Source organism: Lycorma delicatula, chromosome 7 (genome assembly GCF_047948215.1).
Source record: "Lycorma delicatula isolate Av1 chromosome 7, ASM4794821v1, whole genome shotgun sequence".
Lineage (NCBI taxonomy): Eukaryota > Metazoa > Arthropoda > Insecta > Hemiptera > Fulgoridae > Lycorma > Lycorma delicatula.
This window is the reverse complement of record NC_134461.1, coordinates 125536212-125559219: the sequence shown is the minus strand read 5'-3', so window position 1 is coordinate 125559219 and position 23008 is coordinate 125536212. Positions and strand designations below refer to the sequence as shown.

At 31.5% G+C, this 23008-nt stretch overlaps 2 protein-coding genes across 5 annotated transcripts in view; both read left to right on the top strand.

The window, feature by feature from the left end:
* LOC142328373 (uncharacterized) overlaps positions 1–15580 on the top strand; it is a 32409-nt gene extending 16829 nt beyond the window's left edge. The window contains exons 2-4 of the mRNA XM_075372080.1: positions 8515–8591; positions 9431–9505; positions 15467–15580. Coding sequence (XP_075228195.1) covers positions 8515–8591; positions 9431–9505; positions 15467–15580 — 266 coding nt within the window. The remainder of the gene's footprint in view (positions 1–8514; positions 8592–9430; positions 9506–15466) is intronic.
* Positions 15581–19128: 3548 nt separating this feature from the next.
* DNaseII (deoxyribonuclease II) overlaps positions 19129–23008 on the top strand; it is a 51348-nt gene continuing 47468 nt past the window's right edge. For all 4 annotated transcript variants that reach the window (XM_075370672.1, XM_075370670.1, XM_075370671.1 and 1 more), the window contains exon 1: positions 19129–19560. In XM_075370672.1, the coding sequence (XP_075226787.1) occupies positions 19463–19560 (98 nt within the window). In that variant the 5' untranslated portion in view covers positions 19129–19462. The remainder of the gene's footprint in view (positions 19561–23008) is intronic.

Sequence of the window (23008 nt, the reverse complement as noted above, 5' to 3'; positions counted from 1 at the left end):
TAACATCATTACTTACATTGTCAATATTAACTTCAATATCTCTTTCAATATTATTTAGCAACTTAATACTAATATTATCTATCGTAGTTTCATTAACATCTTTCTTCATTTTAACATTACCTTCATTATCTCTTGTATTTTTCATATTTTTTAGCAACATATTACTATTATTTATAATATCATTATCATTTTGTGTTTCTTTATTCTAATCAATAATAACTTTATTCTTTGATTATTTTCAGCAACGTTTTCCTATTACTTCTTCCTAACACTTCTATTATTTTCTTTGAATTAACCTCATCGGGTTTTGGCAACTTTTTAATTACATCCTTCATGATTATTTCACTAACATAATTATTTATTTCAATACTATCTTATACAACTACTCGTATTTACATTTTTCTTCTTAATCTTTCTTATATTTTTCCTTTTATATATAATATCATTTTTGTTAGTAGATTTTATTAATTTTTGGGAACTTAATTTTAACATCAGTTTCATTTTACTTAATATATTTGTCATACTTAATATTACTACACTTATTATTAACATTGTCATTATATTTTCTTACTGTGTATTAATGTTGTAATTATTACTTAACAATTGTATACATTTTTCATTATTATGATTATTTATATCTACAGGAATTTTAATGTTACATGTAATACGTGCTTCTTTCTGATATATAGTGTTAATTAACAGCTGTATGTTCTGTCTTCAATTTATTATTTGTATTAGAATCCTTTACTTTTAATTTAAAGTTTTTATTTATTAAATTATTATTTGTATTTTACTGCATTTCATTATTTTTAATATCATTATTAAAAATGATTTTTCTTTTTTAATAGCAGCTCTATTTTTCTCTTTGGGTTTATTTTTATTTTTACTAGAATTTGTCATTATATTATTATTATTATTATTATTCATTGGCCATTAGTTATAATCATTTATACTATTGTGAATGTAATTATTTACTGCTTCAGTACCGTGCGTTAATCTTAAAAATCTTAAAGTACAGTCATGGATTTCAATTAGATCTATATTAAAATTGTTTGTTACCAGGTTCGTGCACCCTAAAAAATTATCGGTCAAAAATACCTCATCATAATTGTCTAAATAATTTTTTAAAACACGGGTTCATAATCCTCATCTAAAATCACCAAAATGGGTAGGCGCACCCCATCAATAACTAAAACATGTATGACTAACAGTAATTAAATTTATCTCGTCAAAGACAGCAATTCGCTGCCAAATCTAGGCCGCTGAATGCCAGCAAGTATCTGTCCACCATTAAAGCGCTTGGAACCTTCATATTTTTTTTTCCCCTTCTGCCCCGACCGGATATCCATTTAAGTATACGCAGTTGGGGAGAGTGTCCATATACTCAAAGGAGACGTCCCCCACCCACCGGCAGCACGTCCGGTACGGCAGGTTAGCCTCCCCGGTCTCGGATCTTTTATTTTCCATTTGCCATGCCTCTAATCCCCCACCTCATGGCCAAGGTCCGGCAACGCCGTCCCTCAGCCCCTCGGCAGGGAACCGGGTCTTGCCATGCCTCAAACCGGCGGCACCGACCCCACTAAGCACCAAGGCACCCGCAGGGCCGACACCGCCGGCCGGGACTCGGTCTTAACTTTACCCCACAGTTCCCCAGGAGTTCCCTCCCTTCTCAGGAACCCGCACACCTCAACATGCGGGCCCTCCACGGAGGAACTGTCCTCCCTTCCCTACTTTAACTACGACCCCCGTCTTCTGTCTTCGTCTTCTTTAATACGGAGAATTTCCCCCGTGAACTTCTTGAACCAGTCCAATTTTCCTGACTATACACCATCCAATTAATTAAATTGTCAGGGGTCAGTCTATTAATTAAAATTTCCCTTCTATTATCAGCCCATCTGGGACATGCGAAGATTGTGTGTTCTACATTGTCGATCTCCTGACAATAAACGCGTAGTGGGGTGGCCCTCTTCCCAATTCTGAATAAATATTGACCAAAACAACCATGGCCTGTCAATAGTTGCGTGCTATAGAAGTTCACGTCACCCAGTCTCTTACCAACCCATGTATTTATGTTGGGGATTAGCCTTCTCGTCCAATCCCCAACTCTTCGCACTCTGCCACTCTTGCTGTGTTAGCTCTATTGTCTCACCTCTGGGAAGTTCCGTGGCTCTTAATGTCCTCTCTCTAATTTGCAAATCTATAGGGGGAACCTCTGTTATTATACACAACGCATCATACGGCACTGTTCTGTAGCTTGCAGCCACCCTAAGCAGAGCGAGTCTATGAACACTTTTTAGTTTAGTTTTATTTCTCTGTGTATTTATTGCATTTCCCCATACCGGGGCCGCATACAATAACGCCGATGGGGTGGCCGCCGTTATCAGCCTCCTGATTTCCATCTTAGTTGTGCCATGATTTTGAAAAAGCCCCCTCAAGGCCTTAATGGTGGGAATAACCCTGTTGCAAATCATATCGACATGTTTACTAAATTTTAAGCTTTTGTCTAGCAGAACACAAAGGTATTTTGCTTTGTTGACTTCGATGACTCTTTCTCCTCTGATGTTTATATTTATATTTCTGATGGGTCTTCTACCAGCAAGAACCATTTAACAAGATTTCCTAAGGGAAATCTGCAACTGATTTCTTTCCAGCCACTCGTCAATTAGACATAGCGCTCGATTGTCTTTGTCCTCTACGATATCTACATTTCTATGTTCCACTAGAACCGCTATGTCGTCGGCATAGCCGACCACTGATACCCCTACCGGGTAATTTAATCTAAAAATCCCGTCATAGAAGACGTTCCACCGGGTAGGTCCAAGCACGGATCCCTGAGGAACGCCTCCAAACACCTGATATATATGGAACCTTCATCTGGCTGGTAGCCAGCCATACCTCTCGGTTAGCTTCCTACAACAGCGCGGTAGGATTCTTTTCCCGTAGGCAACTACTGATCTCGGTTGAACAAAGCAACCGCATCAAGGAACTCCCACACGGTCTGACAATGCGGCTCTCGCCACATTGAGTCGCCGCTTGTGAGTGGCCAATTTTCCCCTTGACCTCTAAGTTCCAGGGTGGCCTGAGTTCTGGGCCCGCGAAGAGCTGGGCAGTCGAACATCATGTGTGCATTCGACTGGACCTCCCCGAAGACGCACAGCTCATCAGCTTCCAGGCAGGACCGAACCAAATATTGGCTTAAATTTACATGGTCGGAGAGCAATCGGGCTCTCGCTGTCCTTAAAAACGAAGGACAGGCATACCATCCCCCCAAATCCTGTATAAACTTGTACGAGGATCTTACCTTAGTCGCAGCGTGCCCATTCTTGCTGCCATGCTTACATTGCAAGGCTGTTAAAGCCTCCTCCGCTGGCGGGAGATGGGCAATTGTTCAAAATTTAGAATCGGTGCATTGACATCATCGTTCTGCCGGTACAGGCCTGGCTCGAAACCGCATCCCTAATACCTCGGCCTCCTACCTCTTCGAAATTTTCACGTGGCCGCCCGAACTTTCACCACTAAATCGATTGGGAGAGCTTTTCTCAATACAGTGGTAGCCTCGTAGGAGGTTGTTTTTTGCGTACAATTAAGGCTCTGCGCTGAGCAATCCTTAAATTTTGAACAAGTGCTCTTATTCATGTTCTATGCGCCCAAACGGATGCCGCGTAAGAGATCATACTTTTGAAGACACCTCGGTTCACCATGTACAAATGACGACCGAATACGGCCAAATAATGAAATAATGTGCAAAAATATATACTTTTTGTATGGTAAATATATTTTGCATGATATCACAATATTCCTTACAGATTATGCAGTTATAGTTTGTATTTTATATAAATATCGTTTAACGGTTTATAAATGAAATCATGCTTATTAAGTTTTTGCTTGTATGAAAAACTCATTTTGTTAGTATCGTGTTGTTACTCGTGTTACTATTATTAATAACTCGCAGGGAAATTATCTGAAAACAAAATTTCTTGAAAAAATGGCCATGTAATGATGTATTTTAGCAGTGAGTTTGTTCACCGGCATTATTTAACTTATTATTGTTAATGCGTTAGAATTAATTTATTAAATATAACGCCACCAATATTTTATCGTTAATTTATATACTTTATGTTCAGAATTGTAATCCCTAAGATGGCCCAGGAGTTGTGAAATTATCAAGTTGTAAGGCGTACAGTTTATATATTTTCCCCAGAAGTAGCTGTAACTTGTTCTTTCTTTACCGACTTAAGATTTAAAAGCTATGTAAAAATTATATACTAGCTTGGTCAGGGTTTGTTTTGCTTGCTCGACCATCTAGCTAGGGGGCTCAGGACCCTCAGGACTCCCTTGTTTCTTATCATCGTGATTGTGAGTGTATTAATACTTTACAGATATTCATTAATGAAACAAAAAAAAATTAATCCTTTTACATCATTAAATTTCTGTTGCCATGGTAACAGATATAGTAATGAAGTAAAGAGATAAATGAATATCTTTAATTCACAACTTCACCCTCAAGGGGACTAGAACCTTGATATGTGGCTTAAAAAATAAGATAATGATTGTTGCACTGTGAGCATACGAAATTGTTTACAGTAAAATGAGCTCTTTGGTTATTATGGTCTTTCGTTAAAATAGTTTAAATAAAAGTGCTTTTCTGTTTACACTATCAAAAGCAGATTTAAAATCTAGTACAGTTTATCAGTTTTTTTGTGTAATGTTAAATTTATTATACTAATTAAATTAAAAATATTCGTATTTGTTAAATCCCTCACAATTCTCCCCGATTCTTGTATAAAATTTTTTTTGAAATCACACAATCCTCTAATCTGTTTAATAAATTCCCTGTAAATAATTTAACTGTACCATTAAAAATGTAATTTCCTATAATACTCGTGAGTGGAGTCTCTAATTTTTGTATTGTGAAAATATAATTAACTTAAATGAATGAGGCGCTTTTCAAAATGTTATTAAAATAGTTAAATATCAAATTAACATAGTCAACATGTCCATTTTTATAAAACCGATACGGGATTTGATTTGGTATAGGAGGTTTACTAATCTAAGCATTCATAAATTGTAACCATCCTGCATCAATTACATCAGCGCCCAGCAAAATCTCAGTATTGTATTTATCATAAAGTTCACCGGTGTTGAAGAGGAGCTTGAAAATAATATACTCATTCCAACGGTCTGTGGTAACAAAGAATATCTCTAATTCTAAAAAGATAAGGAAATAAGAAATTTCAATACATCTAGCAAATTACCAATCGCATTTAAATGTAAAAATCAAAAATCTTAATTTTTTGGTAACCCTTACTCTTTGGTAATTTTTGAAAAAGATTTTCACCCCCTTTGTAAAAAGTTACAACTTTGTTTATTTAAAATTATGGCTGTTCTTAGGATTTTTAAACGATTTAAAAAAGTTTTTTTTAATATATTATCCTCCAATTACGGATTATTTTCCTACAAATTATTATCCCGTGTAGTTTGTGGTTGTAAAGCATATTATAGAAAAGAGTTATTGTAAGAGTACATCTTAGATAATTCCTAAACACATTACACAAAAGATTCATTTCAGGTCTAAAAAATGTCGAACTAAATCGAATACTTTATGGAGATCGCAAAATTAAAAATGGAATCTTTTTGTTATCTATGAAATTTAAAAAAAATTGTAAAAACTCTCGAAATGAGTGTTTCAGTAGACGATTATTTTTTCTAAAATCATGCAAGATCGTTTTTATTTTAATCGATAATAGAGAGTAGGACCGTAATTTATTCTTGAAGTTTTCAATACGAGTTGTACTAACCCAGAGTTTAAAAGTTAGAAAAACATAAAATTTAGAACTGAAAAGGCAGGAATTGTATATGCTGAATCTTAAGCTGTATTCCAAAACAATCCATCATGTAATGTTCTAAGTTACAACCCCCTTAAATTTATTTGTTCCATCATTCGTGTAAAAAAAACGATACAAATAAGCTAGTACTTCTGTATGTTTGCGTGTTCACATCTGATTATATTGTGATGCGTACTGTAGACATATATTTGATTCATAACAGTCGAATGATAACAGTTTCAGCTCTCCGTATGATTTGTTGTGTTCTTTAGTTGTGGTAGTGGTTTTATCATACACGTATTATAAAGATTGTTTCAAAAGTGATGTCATACATTTAGAAAGATTTTTATGACAGAACAACTTTTGGTATTATTTTATTGAACATCATGATTTGTTAAGTTGCGTGCGTGCGCGTGCGTGCATTTTCGCGCTCTGTTTTATTGCACTCTATGATAAAAAATTTTATGACGTATTTTAATTAAATAAGTATTTAAAATTAAAATTTAATTATTTTTATAAGTATTTCCGTAATATTTCAATTTACTTTCATTCATTAAATTCATTTTTATCAAAAAATTATTTACCAAAATATAGTTTTTATGGATAGATAATCCATAGTCCGGAATTACAGCAAAATTATATAATTTTGCTTTAATTCCGGACTTCATTCTTTGGTTTGTATTAGTCGAGTAAACATGAAAAACAAAATGTTTGTGCGAGTATTATTAGCTTTTATTACTAATGTTTTGTGTACTTTTTATTCCAGAAAAATTTTTTCAAAGAGCTGCAAATAATATACATTAATTTTATTAATGTTATTTTTACGTTTTGATAAAAGTATCTTGTAATCATTAGTTTAAATCTTCTATCATTTTTACTCTTAGACATTAAAAAAGGATCCATTTGTATTAATTTTTATACATCTAGGATAAATGAAAAAAACAATTTGGCATAACAATTTAATCTTAGTGTATAATATTTATAAGTCGATTATCTTTCACTGCTTACGCATCGTGCAGTTGTATGGCCAGATAGAAAAATGTCGGCTACTATAAAAATATTTTTACTAACCCGAACCTGATTTGTAAGTTCTAAATACGTGAATTTTTTTTTGGGGGGGGGGGCGAAAAACGCTTGTGCGTTATCATCGCCCGGAATTTTTTTTAATAATAAGGTAAAATAACAGTAAAATAATAAAAATAAATAAGGCTTAAAACTAATATAAATTATATAATAAAAAGTTAAAAAGGTGAAATAAAACTCAAAACTAATATCACAGACAAAGTCTTTAAAATATAAAATCTTTAATAGAAAAAGGAAACAATACATACATAAACAATAAGTTCTAAACAAACGTGAATTTTTTTTTGGGGGGGGGGGCGAAAAACGCTTGTGCGTTATCATCGCCCGGAATTTTTTTTAATAATAAGGTAAAATAACAGTAAAATAATAAAAATAAATAAGGCTTAAAACTAATATAAATTATATAATAAAAAGTTAAAAAGGTGAAATAAAACTCAAAACTAATATCACAGACAAAGTCTTTAAAATATAAAATCTTTAATAGAAAAAGGAAACAATATAAAATTTAACTAATACCGGTAGCGAGTGCAAAAGGCTCCCTACTTTGATAATAAAATTAAGGACATAGAACCAAAAAAATCAAAATTGAAAGTAAGGAAAAAAATTATTAAAAACCCTTCTAGCATAAAAACTATACATGTCAATATTAATTTTTTGCAGTAACCTAGTACTACGCAAAATCAGAAACATCCGGTTAAAAATTTCATTATCATTGTACAAGATACCACGGATGTTTCTGGGTAGATTAAATTTACGACGTAATGCCGCATAACATATGTTGTCTATGAGTAAGTAGTGCACAGTCATGCGGCAGTTGCATCGTGTGCGTAGGGGTGCGTGTCCTCCTGACATTAGGTACTTGTATGTGACTCTTATATGTCCTATCCGCAATCGGCAGAGGACTACTTCTTCACGTCGAGTTTTTTCTACATGAGGAGTCCCATGGCAACGCAGACTCTTTAATCTGCCGGAGTTTATTATCAATGGTAGTCGTCCAGTAACCTTGCCACCTTGCTCTCAGTGATTGTTTTACACGATTAATAAAATTAGAGGTAGTAATTCGGGTGGTGAAAGGAGGCTGAATACACGCTTCTTTGGCAGCATAATCTGCTTGTTCATTACCTGGAATCCCTACGTGGCTAGGGACCCGGCAAAAACTTACTTCTGTGTTGCGATTATTCAACTTAGCGATTATAGATTATGGATTATAGAAATGTATAAACCATTAAGACACATATCTGCTGCCGTGTGTGGTATTTTTCAGGTTTATAACATCGATAATTTCCTAATATAATCTTCTTGGGCGTTTAATAGGATTCAATATACAGATTGACTTACTAGACAACTTCACTAGCCTCTTGTTTTTTCAAAATAGTGGTGTTCCTTTTTACTTTACTCTCCATACACAATTTAACCCCTCTTTTATATCCAATCCTGCTTTACATTGAAGTTATTTTTAAAATACTTCATTTCCTTCTGCAGATTTTCTTAACTAAGTTTACTTAGAAAAACACTATTATTTTTTAAATCAGTATTATTTATATTATGTATTCATGGATGAATTGTTTAAATAGTAAAAGTATAATAATATAAACTTCTTTTTCAGTTAATAGATGTTTCCACAGTGGTGTCCCAGTACCCATAAAAAAGTCTGCTTTATTCAACATCTCAATGAGTGAACAGGTACGCTTTTAGTGTATAATTAATTTTTATATTTAAATGAGAAACGTACTTTTATTTTAATGATTAATCATTTGAACGCTTTGATAATCTCAAATGCATTTACAATATTTGATGGTTATCTATTACCAAATATACCTATTCTGTAAATCAATAGGAAGTTGTGTAAATACACTGATGGAAATATCAGACGATGCTTTTTGCAACGGTGGCATCCTCAAAGGAGCAAACAGATTGTGATGTGGTTTAGGTTTAGAGTGTCTAAAAGACCACTTCTGGTAAAGCCCATCATGGCTAAGAACGGAGGGGTTGGTGTGGCGACCAGGTCATCACAAATCGGTTATCTTTCTCTACAGGGGACAGAATATATTTTCCAATTACTTTCTTGTAATGTATTTATCTATATTTTGTTCTATTACACTTCCAAGATATGTAATGCGTATTAATGCATATGTTCCTTCGAGGAATATCTGGATGGTCCTCATTGATATAATTATTATTCGGTATTTGATTTACTTACGGATTCATATAGGAGAAACTGGCTAAATAAAGCATTGCAACAAAAATAATACAGATTTCCTTATTTATATGAGAATGTTTTTTCGTGGTTAGCTTTGAGGATATGCATTTAAAACCCCTCTTTTACAGGCAATGCTGCTTTACATTTAAGTTATTTTTTAAATTCTCCATTTCCTTCTGCATATTTGTTTAACTAAGTTTACTTAAAAAAGCACAATATTATTATATTAATTATTTTTAAATCGGTATTAGTTATATTTATGTATTAATAGATGAATTGTATAAATAGTAAAATTGTAATAATATAAACTTCTTTTTTTCAGTTAATAAAGGTTTCCACTGGTATTCCTATACCCAAAAAAAAGTCTGCTTTATTCAAGACCTCAAAGAGTGAACAAGTAAGCTTTTAATTTATAATTAATATCTATATTTGAATAAATTGTATCTTTTATTTTAATGACTGATCGTTTAAACGTTTAGATAATCTCAAATAGTTTACACTATATTGATGGATATCAATTTTATCCCCATAATAGAAAAATAGGAGTAATTACAATTAAAAATTGTTACAAAAATACAACTGCATTCTTTTGTGCCAATCGACATATGCTAGTGAAAAAATAAACTTTTTTAGCTTAGTCACGTAATCTTTACTTCCAGAATCTTAATTTAAAGATCATAAATTTTATGGTCTTTCTGCAAATATAAATTTTTCCTCTTTATTGTGGGGTTTTGTATACGTAAGAAAAACTTTAGAAAAAAATTTTTCTCTAAGATTATGAACTTGAGAAAATTTTCTACCGGTCACAGTTTTTGTTTTATACTTTCAGGCCCGCTTTCAAAAAGCAGGACTTTCATAAACGAATAAAATCTGTAATTAAATCCCAAAAATTTGTAAGTGATCCTTATACTGCATTGTGGTGTTAGGATTGTTGCATGTAATAACATTTATGCCATGTTATTTATGGATTTATGAAATGTTTCTGCATTTACACAAACATTTCACATCATAAAAGACTGCATCCGAGAAAGGATGTGAGCGTAAAGTTAACTAGTGGATTACCCGTTCTTTTATTGTGTTTACAATCTGCATTTACTTCTAGTACATAATCAATGAACTCCACAAGTCACCATATAATAATTTCATTTGTGACCCATATTTCATTTTAGTTGTAAAGATATGTTACTTTTCAAACAAACCTTTCGACTTAATTTATGTATTTATTTTCAATTTAGTGTTTAACAATAAATATTTTATTTAGGTTTTTCTTCATTTAATTTTAGAAGGTTTAAAAAATCTTTTTTTTTGCTTGTTTCTCTTTTCAGCTATATTTTTTGTGCTTGTTTTTTTTTTTAAGATACCAGCAAAATAGGTCATTTTTGTGATTATAAATACCATATTTTACAATTTAAATTAATACTATTATATTTTTATATTGCCAAAAATGAATTATCTATTATATAAGGTACATCACCTGACATTTCAGCCTTTCCTCCAAATGTCAAGAACCCACTCTCGTCAGATCAATCATCCAAATTGTTTTACATTCCAAACAAGTACGATTTAAGAATTTTTTTTGATTTCTAATAAATTTGTGTTTTATATCAGCACTTTGTTATCCGCACATTAGCTCTCTTGGTTTGTGCATCTACTTTTTTGATATCTTCTTTATTTTGTACTTTATTTTCTTTTTGTATTTTATCTTCTTTCTTTGTACTTTATTCTTGCACCAAAGTAAATAATACATTTTCAATGTATTACGTACTTACTATCTTAATACATAACTCATAATAGTTATCCTCCGTTCTATTGCATCGACTGTTTTTTCCGGTATATAATTTAAAATCGAATTTTTTGAATCTAGAATATTCCTGAGCCAAAAACTGTTTGCAGGTAGTGTAAACATGACACATTACAATGTACATTAGCAAACATGAAATAAACCTTAACCAACAGACTTTTTTTAGAAAATCATTTCATTAATGTTAAATTAATATAACTTTATATGTGTGTGTGTGTCTGTCTCTCTCTATATATTTTAACAACTTTTGTACCAGTTTACACATCAAGAAATTATGCTGAAAACAACAAATAAAGCAAATTATTATGAAAAGAGTACCAAAAGAGTATCACTTTAAAGTTCAGGGTCGGGTTAGGGTCATGGTCAAAGGTCAGTGTTTCAGCTACTGATAAAACCCTGAATTACCTACCTACAAATTACAACTGAATTACCTAACTATTTAGGGAGACTGTATTTATAACATATATCTCAATATATCACATCTGCTAAATATTCCTCGTGATCATTCATTCTGTGCATGTTATCATCGTGATCATACCTCGTTCTGCGGCGAAGACGTAAATGATAGCAACGAGTTCTTCGTTATGCGGAGGAACATTTCCAGTATGTTGAGAATATCGGCTACAATGATACAAGTTCAAATTCGGCGACCGTGTAAAAATAAGCAACAATACGAAAACGTTAGCGAAAGACTATCTTCCCAACTGAAACAAGGAGGTGTTCAAGATGCACGCTGTAAACAGTGCAAGCCGACCTGTGATTTGTAGTTGTGTCTCTGAAAAAGGCCCTTAGGGCATTTGAAGTTTTACTTATTATTTTATTTACTTTGTATTAAAATAGAAAAAAACAAATTCTACCTTATTAGTATTCACCTCATCACAATTAGGAATGCATTATTGATTAAGGATGTTGTTTTTTTGAGTGTAGATTAATTCCTTTATATTAAATTATATTAATTTTAATTTAATTTATATTAAATTTTGGATGGGGGTAGCTTTCTTTACTATTGTGGATGCTTAGGTTTCACCAATTTCCAAGCTGAGTATTTTGAAAATTTGAACCGTTGTTTTTTTTTTACATTGAAATTGTATTTTAAGTTAGGGGTAAAGTTTAAGGGTAGTTAATTAAGATTTAGTAAAGGTTAGGGGTAATAGTTTAAGGTAGGGGTAAGAAATTAAGTTTTTGTAGTAAAAAATGTTTTGTAAACTGTGGCTCTCAAAATTGATGTTATGAAACGCTCTTTCAAATATGCATTCTTTCTAATTTAATCCGACATATTTACGTTTCATTTTTAGTAATTTACCTCCACCAAAAATCTGGAGCACACCTTGCTGGTTAACTTGATTTATAAATAAATATTCCAATTTTATAATTTATTTATACAAGATTTTATCTCTTCAGTGAAGAGTAGTTTCATTGTAAAAAAAATTATTCTGAAAACTTTATAAATATTTTTTATTTCTCTTAAACTGCATACCTTAAACTACTTCTCTATATAATCGCCACTTGAATTAAGACATTTATCGTAGCGATACACCAGCTTCAATTTATCCTCGTCGTATTCTTCTGTCGCCAGTCTATTTTGCCACTGATTAACAGCATTTTTAAGTTCATCGTCACCCGTGAATCGCTTACCGCTCAAAAATTCTTTCAATTTCCCAAACAAATGGTAATCAGAAGGAGCTAAGTCTGGACTACATGGTGGGTGATCGTAAATTTCCAATCCAAATGTTCTCGGTAAAGAACATGTCGGACCCGCAACATGTGGTCGTGCATTATCTTTCAGCAAGACGACGCCGTCGATCAGCCGCCCACGTCGCCGATTTTGAATGGCGCGCCGTAATTTACGTAGGATTTCGCAATAGGCTTCTGCATTTATAGTCGTTCCAGGCGACATGAAATCGATCAGCAGTATGCCAACCTGATCCCAAAAGACTGTGGCCATCAGTTTGCGTCCGAATGGCTGCGGCTTGACCTTTGTCGGTCTGGTTGGTGAACGTGGATGACGCCATTCACTTAACTGCTGTTTTCACTGGTGTGTAATACGAAATCGATGTTTCATCGCCGGTAACGATTGAATTAAAGAATTCATCATCTTTTTCTGTGTTGCGCATCAAAAATTCCAAAGCAAATCCCATTTCGATTTTTTTGTGACGTTCCGTTAAGATATGCGGCACCTGACGTGCACAAACCTTTCTGAAGCCTAAACGGTGATGAATAATGCGACCGATGACAGCTCTTGAAACATCAGGAAAAAGAAGGGGCAAGTCGGAAATCGTTGAGCGACGATCTTTTTTGATTTCATCACCGACACGTTTCAACAAGTCCTTGGTAATTATCGAGGGCCTCCCTGAACGTTCTTCATCGTGCACATTAATTCTGTTATTTCTAAACCTTTCACATCATTTTCGGATGTTTCTTTCATTCACTGCATTATCACCGTGCACAACAACCAACTGTCTATGAATTTCAGCCGTTTTGACGATTTAAAAAACGTATGTCTCCATCTATTTCACAGTCGGTGGCAACATCGATTTTCCTATTCATTTATAATGTAATAACTCAAATGTAATCAAAGATACTAAAACGCGACAACTTACAAACAACAATGCAGCGCGTACATTACTAGCGTGGCCGTGAACGTCAAAGGTTCATCAGCCTTAAGTAGAGAGATTTTCCAGCGGCTTTACTTTAGAGATATTTTAAGAATCTATTGGCAACAAACTCTATTAAAAAATTTCTGAATTCAGCCTAAAAATTATTGTAGATTTATCTTTTTTTTTAATTTAATTTTTAATTACATTTCTATAAAGAATGCGAGGTGACTGAAACGGTAGATCGAAACGTTTCAGGAATTCAGCTAGAGATAATTTTATTTATTAGCCGATAAAACTAGCCGTCGTTAGTCTGACATGTAGGAATCCCTTTTTGTGCTGAAGTGAAATTCTGTAAAATGAGTGCTTTACAATTATTTAAAAATATTAGGTACAAGCTGAAATGCCTAATGTTCCTCTAGGACAGTTATCAGATCTTATTAATTACTTGGAACGAAAGTGTAAATTACAAAAACAGTAAACAAAATTGTATCAGGTTTTAGTTCATGTCCCCAGAGTGTTTTACTTAAATCATCCTTGGAAAAAAAAAAACTATGCCTACTGGAAGGTGGAAGGAACCAATGAATAAAAATTCTGAGAATGTTGTATATTCATTGCAAAAAATTTAGATCCTACTTATGAAAATTATTTAACTGTAAAATTTTCCAGTAAGTAACAATCTTGAGCATAGTTTACTGATTTTTATAAATAAAGTAATATTAGTCTTCTTTTTTTTTTCACTTTCCTTTGTGGGAAGTCAGTGATCAAAATATTGAATCGAAAAAAAAAAAAACATTGTGAAATATAAAAACACTTGTATAAATTTTCAAATTGACACTTTATTTTATACAGAAACACTATATAGCTATTTCAATTCCAATGGAATCATCTTCAGTATTATAACAAAAAAAAAATAAAAATGTTTTCCTTTCCGTATTTCATAAATACTGATTGTTTGTTAATGTTAAAAATTTCTATTTTGTTTATGTTATACATAACTAAAGATGATTCCATTGGAATCGAAATAGTTAAATAGTGTTTTTATATCAAATGAAGTGTTATTTGAAAATTTATACAATTGTTTTTATTGGTTCTAATAATTGGCAAATCAAACTTAAGAAGTTTAACAAATTGTGTAATATAATGAAATTTTAAATTTTGTACTTATTCAATATGATTAAACTTAAACGTAAAAGCTGCTTTAAAATTCAGTAAAGAAATCCCGTTGAAGAATCATTCAGATTTGCCCAGCATTTCCTGAATTTTAAGTGACGATCACTAATACATACACAAAGGTATGATACTAATTAAGGTATATGTATTCTGATTTATATTTTAAAATCCCCGATATCTACTCTATTATTTAGCATCATGTGTGTAGACCATCGTGGTCCGTTTCATTTTAAATTAACTAAACGAGAGTTACACCAGTAAAATGTTATATTGCACTTTTCATTTGCTTTAGTACAAAGGCTTTACATTTAGAACTAGTAGAAAATCTTACTACAGAGTCTTTCTTGGCAACACTTTGAAGATTTATCTCAAGACAGGGGAAATCCAAAGAATGTACTCTGATAACGGTACTAATTTTGTTGGTGCTCAGCAAGAACTGCTAGAACTAGCTGAGTTACGGAAGAACGAGGAATTCAAGAGTTCGATCTTAACCTCCCTATCCCAAGAGGGGATAACATGACATTTCATACTACACAAGGCTCCAGATTTTGAAGGTTTATGGGAGTCCTCAGTCAAACTTGTCAAAACACACCTAAAATGTATCATGAAGACATCAGTTTTAACTTAGGTTCATTATTAAAACATTAAAACAGGTAGAGACTTACATAAATTCACGTCCATTAGTTCCTATGTCAGATAACCCAACCGATCTTTCTCCTTTAACTCCTTCTTACTTCTTAATTGGTGATGTATAAGTAATCCTTAATCTTCCACTCTGATCTTCCAGCAGAAATCACTCTTGGCAACTAATCCAATAGTTATTGCAACACTTCTGGGCGCTGTGGTCACGAGACTACTTGAATGGACTACAGCAGAAAAAGAAGTGGACCACTTCTTCACCTAATTTAAGCATGGGGGACATGGTTATCATCAAGGAAGACCCTCTTCCTCCTTTACAATGGAAAATGGCGTGTATTGTAGAACTTCATCCGGCAGAAGATAACAAAGTTCGGGTTGTCACTGTCAAGACTTCAAATGGTGTATTGAAGAGACCAGTTAACAAATTATGTTTATTGCCAATTTCCCTTTAAGAAAACATTAACCTGTTTAATGTTATTATTATTATTTGTGTGTATTTATGTGGTATTTTGAAACAACCTCTTCAAGTTGGAGGGCATGGATGAAGTATTTCAAAGTATTTTGAAATACTTTGTATGGGACCAGCTGAGCCACAACAATAAGAACTAATTTATTTTACAGTGCAAAATTTGTGTCACATCAGTCAACATTCATCCAAATAGTCTATTCTCTCCTGAGGTTTTATCTGTGGGTCACACTTAAACTTTAGGGAACTTTTAGTTCCCTTTCAACTCTGAAATTATGAATCATTTTGTTAAAATGTCCTATATATTTTACAAAATTTTCTGTTACTGAACCACTCATTAACAGAAAAAAGGAACATTTCGTTATTGAATAAAGCGACATGAAACTACAAGATTTCTCTTAACAAGAGTAGAATGCACAGCAATAGGTAACATTACCTTCCTCTACAAATATTTGACAGTAAATCTTGAGCATGGTATAAAGTCATTTGGTATTCATTGATTCCCAAATTCTTAATTTTTAAGATTTTATTTAATTTTTAAATAAACAACGATAATAAAAAAAGTTAAAAGCAGTCATAAATTTCTAACATAACTGTACATACAGCCACTTTTGTGTTACTACATGTGTGATAATTTGCCTATTACTGCGTGTTTGCCTCTCTGCCGCCATCAACAAAAAATTAGACAAAAAATTAAGTTCAGTACCTTTTCTACAACTGTGGTGTGCATTTGTGCTATTATTTTGAGATGTCTTCATTCATTTAGCTTATAGTATAATTTTTTAAATACATTTTATAATTTTCTTTTATATACTTATATTTTCCAAGTAACTATACTTATATTTTACATGTAATTTTATGAAATTTATTTTTACAAGGTTTTATTAAATTAAATCCCAATGGCGTCAGCAGGCTGTCAATTCACGTGATTCTTTTTGCTACATTTTTTTGAAACTTTACTGTCAAAAAACAACAAAGAAAGATAAAATTCACAAAGTATAGTTTTGTATATTTTGGAATGAAATTTAAGATTTTTTCAGTTTATGTTGAAGAACTTTGCCAGTGGTCATAAAGAAAAAAAAGCAGTGTTTCTGCATCGGAAGGCCTATGGTTTAGAAAGAACCTACCAATTATAGCGATGATTGTAACTTTTGTTCATGATGTAGGTTTTCCTAAAAAATGTATCTTTTTTTCATGTATTATTTAAATAATAAAGATATAAATGTGTGATAAAATCAGCAGTCAGATTTAAAAGTTACTGCTATTCTACATTTAATCATAATGTTGAAAATGATCATTTCTGTAACTCATACTTTAATATTGAGTTTTATCTATTAAATTTAATTGCCTCTAATACGTCATGCTTAATCAGAATTGTCAGGAAACTAGTCATCATTAATAAAATAATATCTTCATCATCACATGACCCCAAGTAAAACTTAAAAAGTAATTAAAATAAATATTTACAGAATTCATTTATGAAAAAAAATTTTACATTCCAGGTTTATAAATACATTTTACAAACGTGCAGTAACTTACTTTTTGAATTGTCATTGAAGATAAATTTAACAGGTAAAATATAATTTTTAAAAATGAATAAATTCAAAATAAAATCTGTTTTTAATGATGAAAAAAATTATATTTATAATGCTCATAAAATATGACAACCCCTAAGTAACGTTTCAATCATTAATCATAGAAAAATGAAATATTGCAAAGCACCTACCTCAAAATTATCTTGCTTTTTTGTATGAAACCATCTTACCTTAAGCAGTCGAAACTCCCACTTCGGGGCGATTTAAAACTTTTAAATGAAAAGAATAAGTAAGATTAGAGCATAATTTTAAAGGTAATTAGAAAAGGTAAGACAAATTTTGGTGAAAAAATCATTGGGGTAACAACAACTCTAAACTATTCAACTAAACAACTAAAATGTACTATTTAATATTTTGTCATAGGTAGTTTCAAAAATGGCTCGCAGAAACTGTTAAATAACTTCTCAACTAGGAAACACTAAAAAAAAAAAATACAATTTAGCAAATGTTTCTATCTTAAAGTGATCTAACCTTTAGTATGAAACTACTGCATCTCCAACTCTCCATACTGAAAAAAGAGCACTTTGAAATAGGAGAATGTACTAAATTTAAATTTTCTATATTTAATTATTAAAAAATATTTAAGATTGCCATACATGAATACATTCAGAATGTAAAATTGTGGTTCTCAATTTGTTAAAAATAACAAAATTCACCCACAGTATATGTGATATCAAAAATATATACTGTGTAGCACATAAATATAATATAAAACTGCAATATTACAACAAGGTGTAGTAGAGCAGATTTTATTTATTATTTTAGCAGCATTATTTTATTTATTCAGTATTACAATAAAAAAAACACAGAATTCTAACAATAATCTTATTACTATTCACCTCATGGTGGGCTATTAATGCAAGATCAAAAATTGAAGAAATTAGGTTGTAGTAAAACATGTTTTGTAAACTGAGGCTCTCAAAGGTAATGTTATTAAATGCTCTAACAAATATGCATTCTTTCTTATTTAATGCAACTTATTTCAGTTTCATTTTTAGTTATTGACAGTTTTAATTCTTTGTAATTATAGTAATGCAGCCTTTTAAAATTAGAGTACACCTTTCATCAGCTAACCTGATTAATAAACAGATATTCCAATTTTTTATTTTGTTTATACGTAAAATATCCTTAATTTTGATACAGTTTATTTTAACATTGAAGTGCACTTTTTATTCATGTCACTATCCCCACTAGTTATGATTTTATTATTTTACCATGATTTTGAAATATTGCAATGTTGCAACTACATTCTATAACAATAGATAGTTTGGTAGTTCGATACAATTTTTTTAGTACTTCCTAATAACATGGAAATATGAAAAGGCTGATAATTTTTTTTATACAAATTGGAAGTTTTTCTTAATTTAGGTTGGTCTGTTAATAAATAAGTTTAAAATTATTTAGCTTAGTTTCATAATAACAACAACAATGTAGTATTATAAATCCCTATAATTACATTATTATTAAATTTGAAATTTGGCAGCACTGTTGGAATCTTTGCATTTAATGAGATATTCAGATTTTTTTTTCATTCTAACTACCACTTCGATTTAAATTGTTTATGGCGATGGGGAAAAGAGCATAACGCGAAATTAGAGTATGCATATCGGAAAAAATTGTGCGTCATAGTATAAGCCGTACTAGATGTTAGGTTTTCATCATAGACGTTATCAAAAGTATTCACTCAAGTACAGGGAAATTTAGTGTTAACATCACTGTTCAGGTTTTATATTATTTCACTTGAGTAACTGAGCTTGTAGTACCGTTGCTGGACGTATCGACTAGCATTACGTTGTTCTTAGCTCGGTAGGAAATTATTTAATTAAAAAAAAAAAATTGTCGCGCGACTAGCAAATTACATTTCATAATTATTTTTATCGATTATTTTCTTGTAACTTCAATCATCTTAACGGCTAACAAAATATATGTATTGTAGAATAGTATTTATTCTGGGTTTAAGGAAAAGATAAATTAAGTCGGCACAGTGTTATAGGAAAATATCAGTGCCGATAAAATTCCATCCGGTGAAACGATTCTTTAATAACTTTAAAGTTTGAAAAAACTACGTAAAGCAACACCATATTTAATGTTATCTATTATTAGCTTTTATCTCGTGCTATTGGGAATTAAACTAATAAACGCTGAACTTAGTTGTTCTGATGAAAATGGGAATTCGGTCGACTGGTAAGTAAAAAAAATTATATATCTTTTGATAAGGTGTTACATGGACGTAATCACTGTACTGTTAATGTAGTAGACTGCTTAACTGTTAAGATAGTTAGTTAAGCACACTAGAGAGGTCATTGCCATCGTATAAGAGCGGTATTGTGATATTAAATTAGGTCAGTTCTGTTTACATCGCTTCGAGCTTAAAATCACACAGGTCACTGGGTTTTTTTTTATCTCGCACGTTGATAATTATTTTATTCAAAGGATTAAAATTAATAGCAAATCAGATTTGTTAAAAACTGAACATTTAATTAACTCTTTTTATAAATATTTATGTTTTTTCTCCAAAAAGTTAAAATCTTCATCTTATAAAATTAAAAAAAAAATTATTAATAGAACATTATAAATGAAGATCAGTATTTTGCTTGTAATTCAATCATCTATTAAGTATTATATAAGTACCTCATCGTATAAATAAGATAATTACATTTAGTTAAATTTAGGAATCTGTTATAGAAATAAATATTTCTTACTAAATACTTTTTGATAACGCGGACACTGGTCCACTTCTATCGGAATGTATACAATCCAATCTAATTCAAGGACTAATCCATTCGGGTTCAAGTTCAGTTATAATAAACAAAACAAACTAACAATGTCAGCTAAAATTGTCACGTATTATTACGCCACCGTTATTCATAGATGAATATAAAAGGCGTTGACATCGCCAGTGTTATTCTTTAATAGTTTTTCATAGATGCTTAAACTAATAGTTAATTATTAGTAATTAAGGTGATAATCTAATTAAGTGATAATCTGAGAAAATATAATTTATTGGCCGATCTCTGAGGTAGAGTAATAAAGCAAATCTTTCATGCAGAAAGTTGATGTTCAATTACCGATCTCTGTGGCGGAATGGGAGGCTTCTCGGTCTTTCATCTGGAGATCAGCAAAGGTGTAGTGGTGCCGGAACGATATTTTTTGGAACTTTTTCCAAGTCGAGATGTGTTCCATTGCTTTTCTAAATCTTAGAAAGATTTTTTTTATGCTGGAAGAATAATCGCACATGCTGCTTGAAAAAAAAATAATAGATACAATAAGTTCCTGCAATTCTATAGGTCTTATTCAATGTTTTACAGGGTATTTCCTATCTTTAATTTATGATACTGACCTTATGGTTCTATTTTCTTTTGGGATAAGGAAATGTAATAATATTTTCGAAAAAAATTATACGGACAGTCAAAAAATCGGCAAAATTTCAACGGGCAAGTTTGCAAAATTTAACAGGAAAATATTTTTGCACTGCTTTTATTATTTGTTTCGTAGGCCATTTCCTTTTCTTAATTTATGACGCTAACCCTAGGGTTCTACATTATTGCGATAAGAGACTAATAATATTTTCGCAAAAATTATACGTATAAATTGTATTATAGTCATAAATTCGGCAAAATGTCAAAGGGCAAGTATCAACAATTGAATAATTTTACACTATTGTTAGTTTTCACGAAATTTCAGACTTGATAAGCGGCTTTTGGTGTATGTAAATACTTTGTACTTAACTGTTTATTTAATACTAATACTGACTTTTAATCACATTTCGAAATATTTTTCATTCGTGACGTTTAATTATTGACATTAATAAATTTAATAAGAAAACTAGATAATATTTCCAACTTAAATAAACTAATAAAAATGAGTGAAAAACAAACATTACAAAATTTCACGCAGATGCGGGAATGCAGATTACCCGAACGCGAAGAGGATCCTGTAAGGAAACTTTTATAAGAAATTTAAATAAAAGATTTTGTTTTTTTTTAGATTAGTAATACGATTTTCTTGTCTGAATTGTTGTTTGTAAATACTATCACAAAACTATAATATTTTTTATTTATACAATCTTTTCTTGTAGGAAGATTAAAAAATCAGTCTAGTATTATGAAAGACTGTCAGTAGAAATGAAGTGACTTGATAGTTTTTTGGTTATTCAGTTTTATTGACAAACGCATTTGGAAAAAATTTGTTCTAGGTTCGTTTTTATATTTCTATTTATGTGGCACCTTTTTGTCTTCTATATAATACAAATTATGAATTTGAATATTTCAATATTATATTGTAATATAATATAATATATTATATAATATTCTTGAAAGTATTGCTGATTAATATAATAATAATATTACTGTTTTTTTTTATTTATATAACCGCATGGAATACTGCGTTAGTTATACTAACAAATAATACAAAAATAAAATAAATAACTTTATTTTGTTAATTACCTAAAATAATATTCACACAAAAAAATTAAAAGGAAAATATTAGCCAATTTGAAAAATTTAACGAAAAAAATTGTGAGGTTACAAATTTAGCATTCCGGCACTTCTTTTTTTGGTATTACTTTCCTGCCGATCAGGGTTGGTATTTTATATCCTCTAAAAAAAATGTATATTACCACGGCACAAACTTTGAGATTAAGTGGTGAATTGAACATGAAAAAAAAATACAGTTTTGGGTTAACATTTCTCCCACTACTTGCTTTCATATTATACGAGATCTGTAAATAGAGTAATTTGACTAGTCTTTTTTGGCAGCCAAAGTAGCAACACTGTAAGGTTATCAGTAAACCCATGGTTATATGAACAGCTGATCTATATTATGTATTAATATTTTTATTCTGTTGTTGCCATGTGATACGTAAACAAACTTTTCGTAAAACGAGTTTTTGTTGTAAATTCCGAAAATGAGTTATGCTAATTATGAGCAACGTTGTGCAATCAAGTTTTGTGTTAAAATCTGTGAGAATGCTACTGAAACTTTATCAAAATTGTGAAGGGCGTATGGAGATGACGCTCTAACACGAGCTCAATTTTTTAGGTGGTTTAAAGCATTCAAATGGCCGGAAATCAGTTGCGGACGATACACGCTAAGATCGTTAACATCAAAAAGTGACGACAATGTTGAGCGAATCAGGCTTGATACGGTTCGACCGTCGATTAACTGTCAGAATGATTGCAAAACAATTAAGTTTGAATCGCACCATGACCATCTAATTTTGACAAACGAGTTGGACATGAAAAACGTTTGTGCAAAATTTGTCCCCAAAAACCTCACTGTTGAACAGTAAAACAACAGGGTAGAGGCGTGCTGCGATTTTCTAGGGCGAATTGAAACTGATCCTGATTTTATAAAAAAATGTTATTACTCGTGATGAATCTTGGATATTTGAGTACGACCCAGAAACAAAACGCCAGAGCAAGGAGTGACACACTTCAAACTCACCACGTCCCAAAAAAGCAAAAATGAGCAAATTAAAACCATGCTAATTTGTTTCTTTGATAGTAATGGCATTGTCCATAAGGAGTTTTTGCCTACAGGACAGACTGTAAATATGTTTACTGAAAAATTCTTAAGACTGCGGAAAAGTTGCATCCATCAAAGACCTACTGGTTCAGGACAATGTACCTTG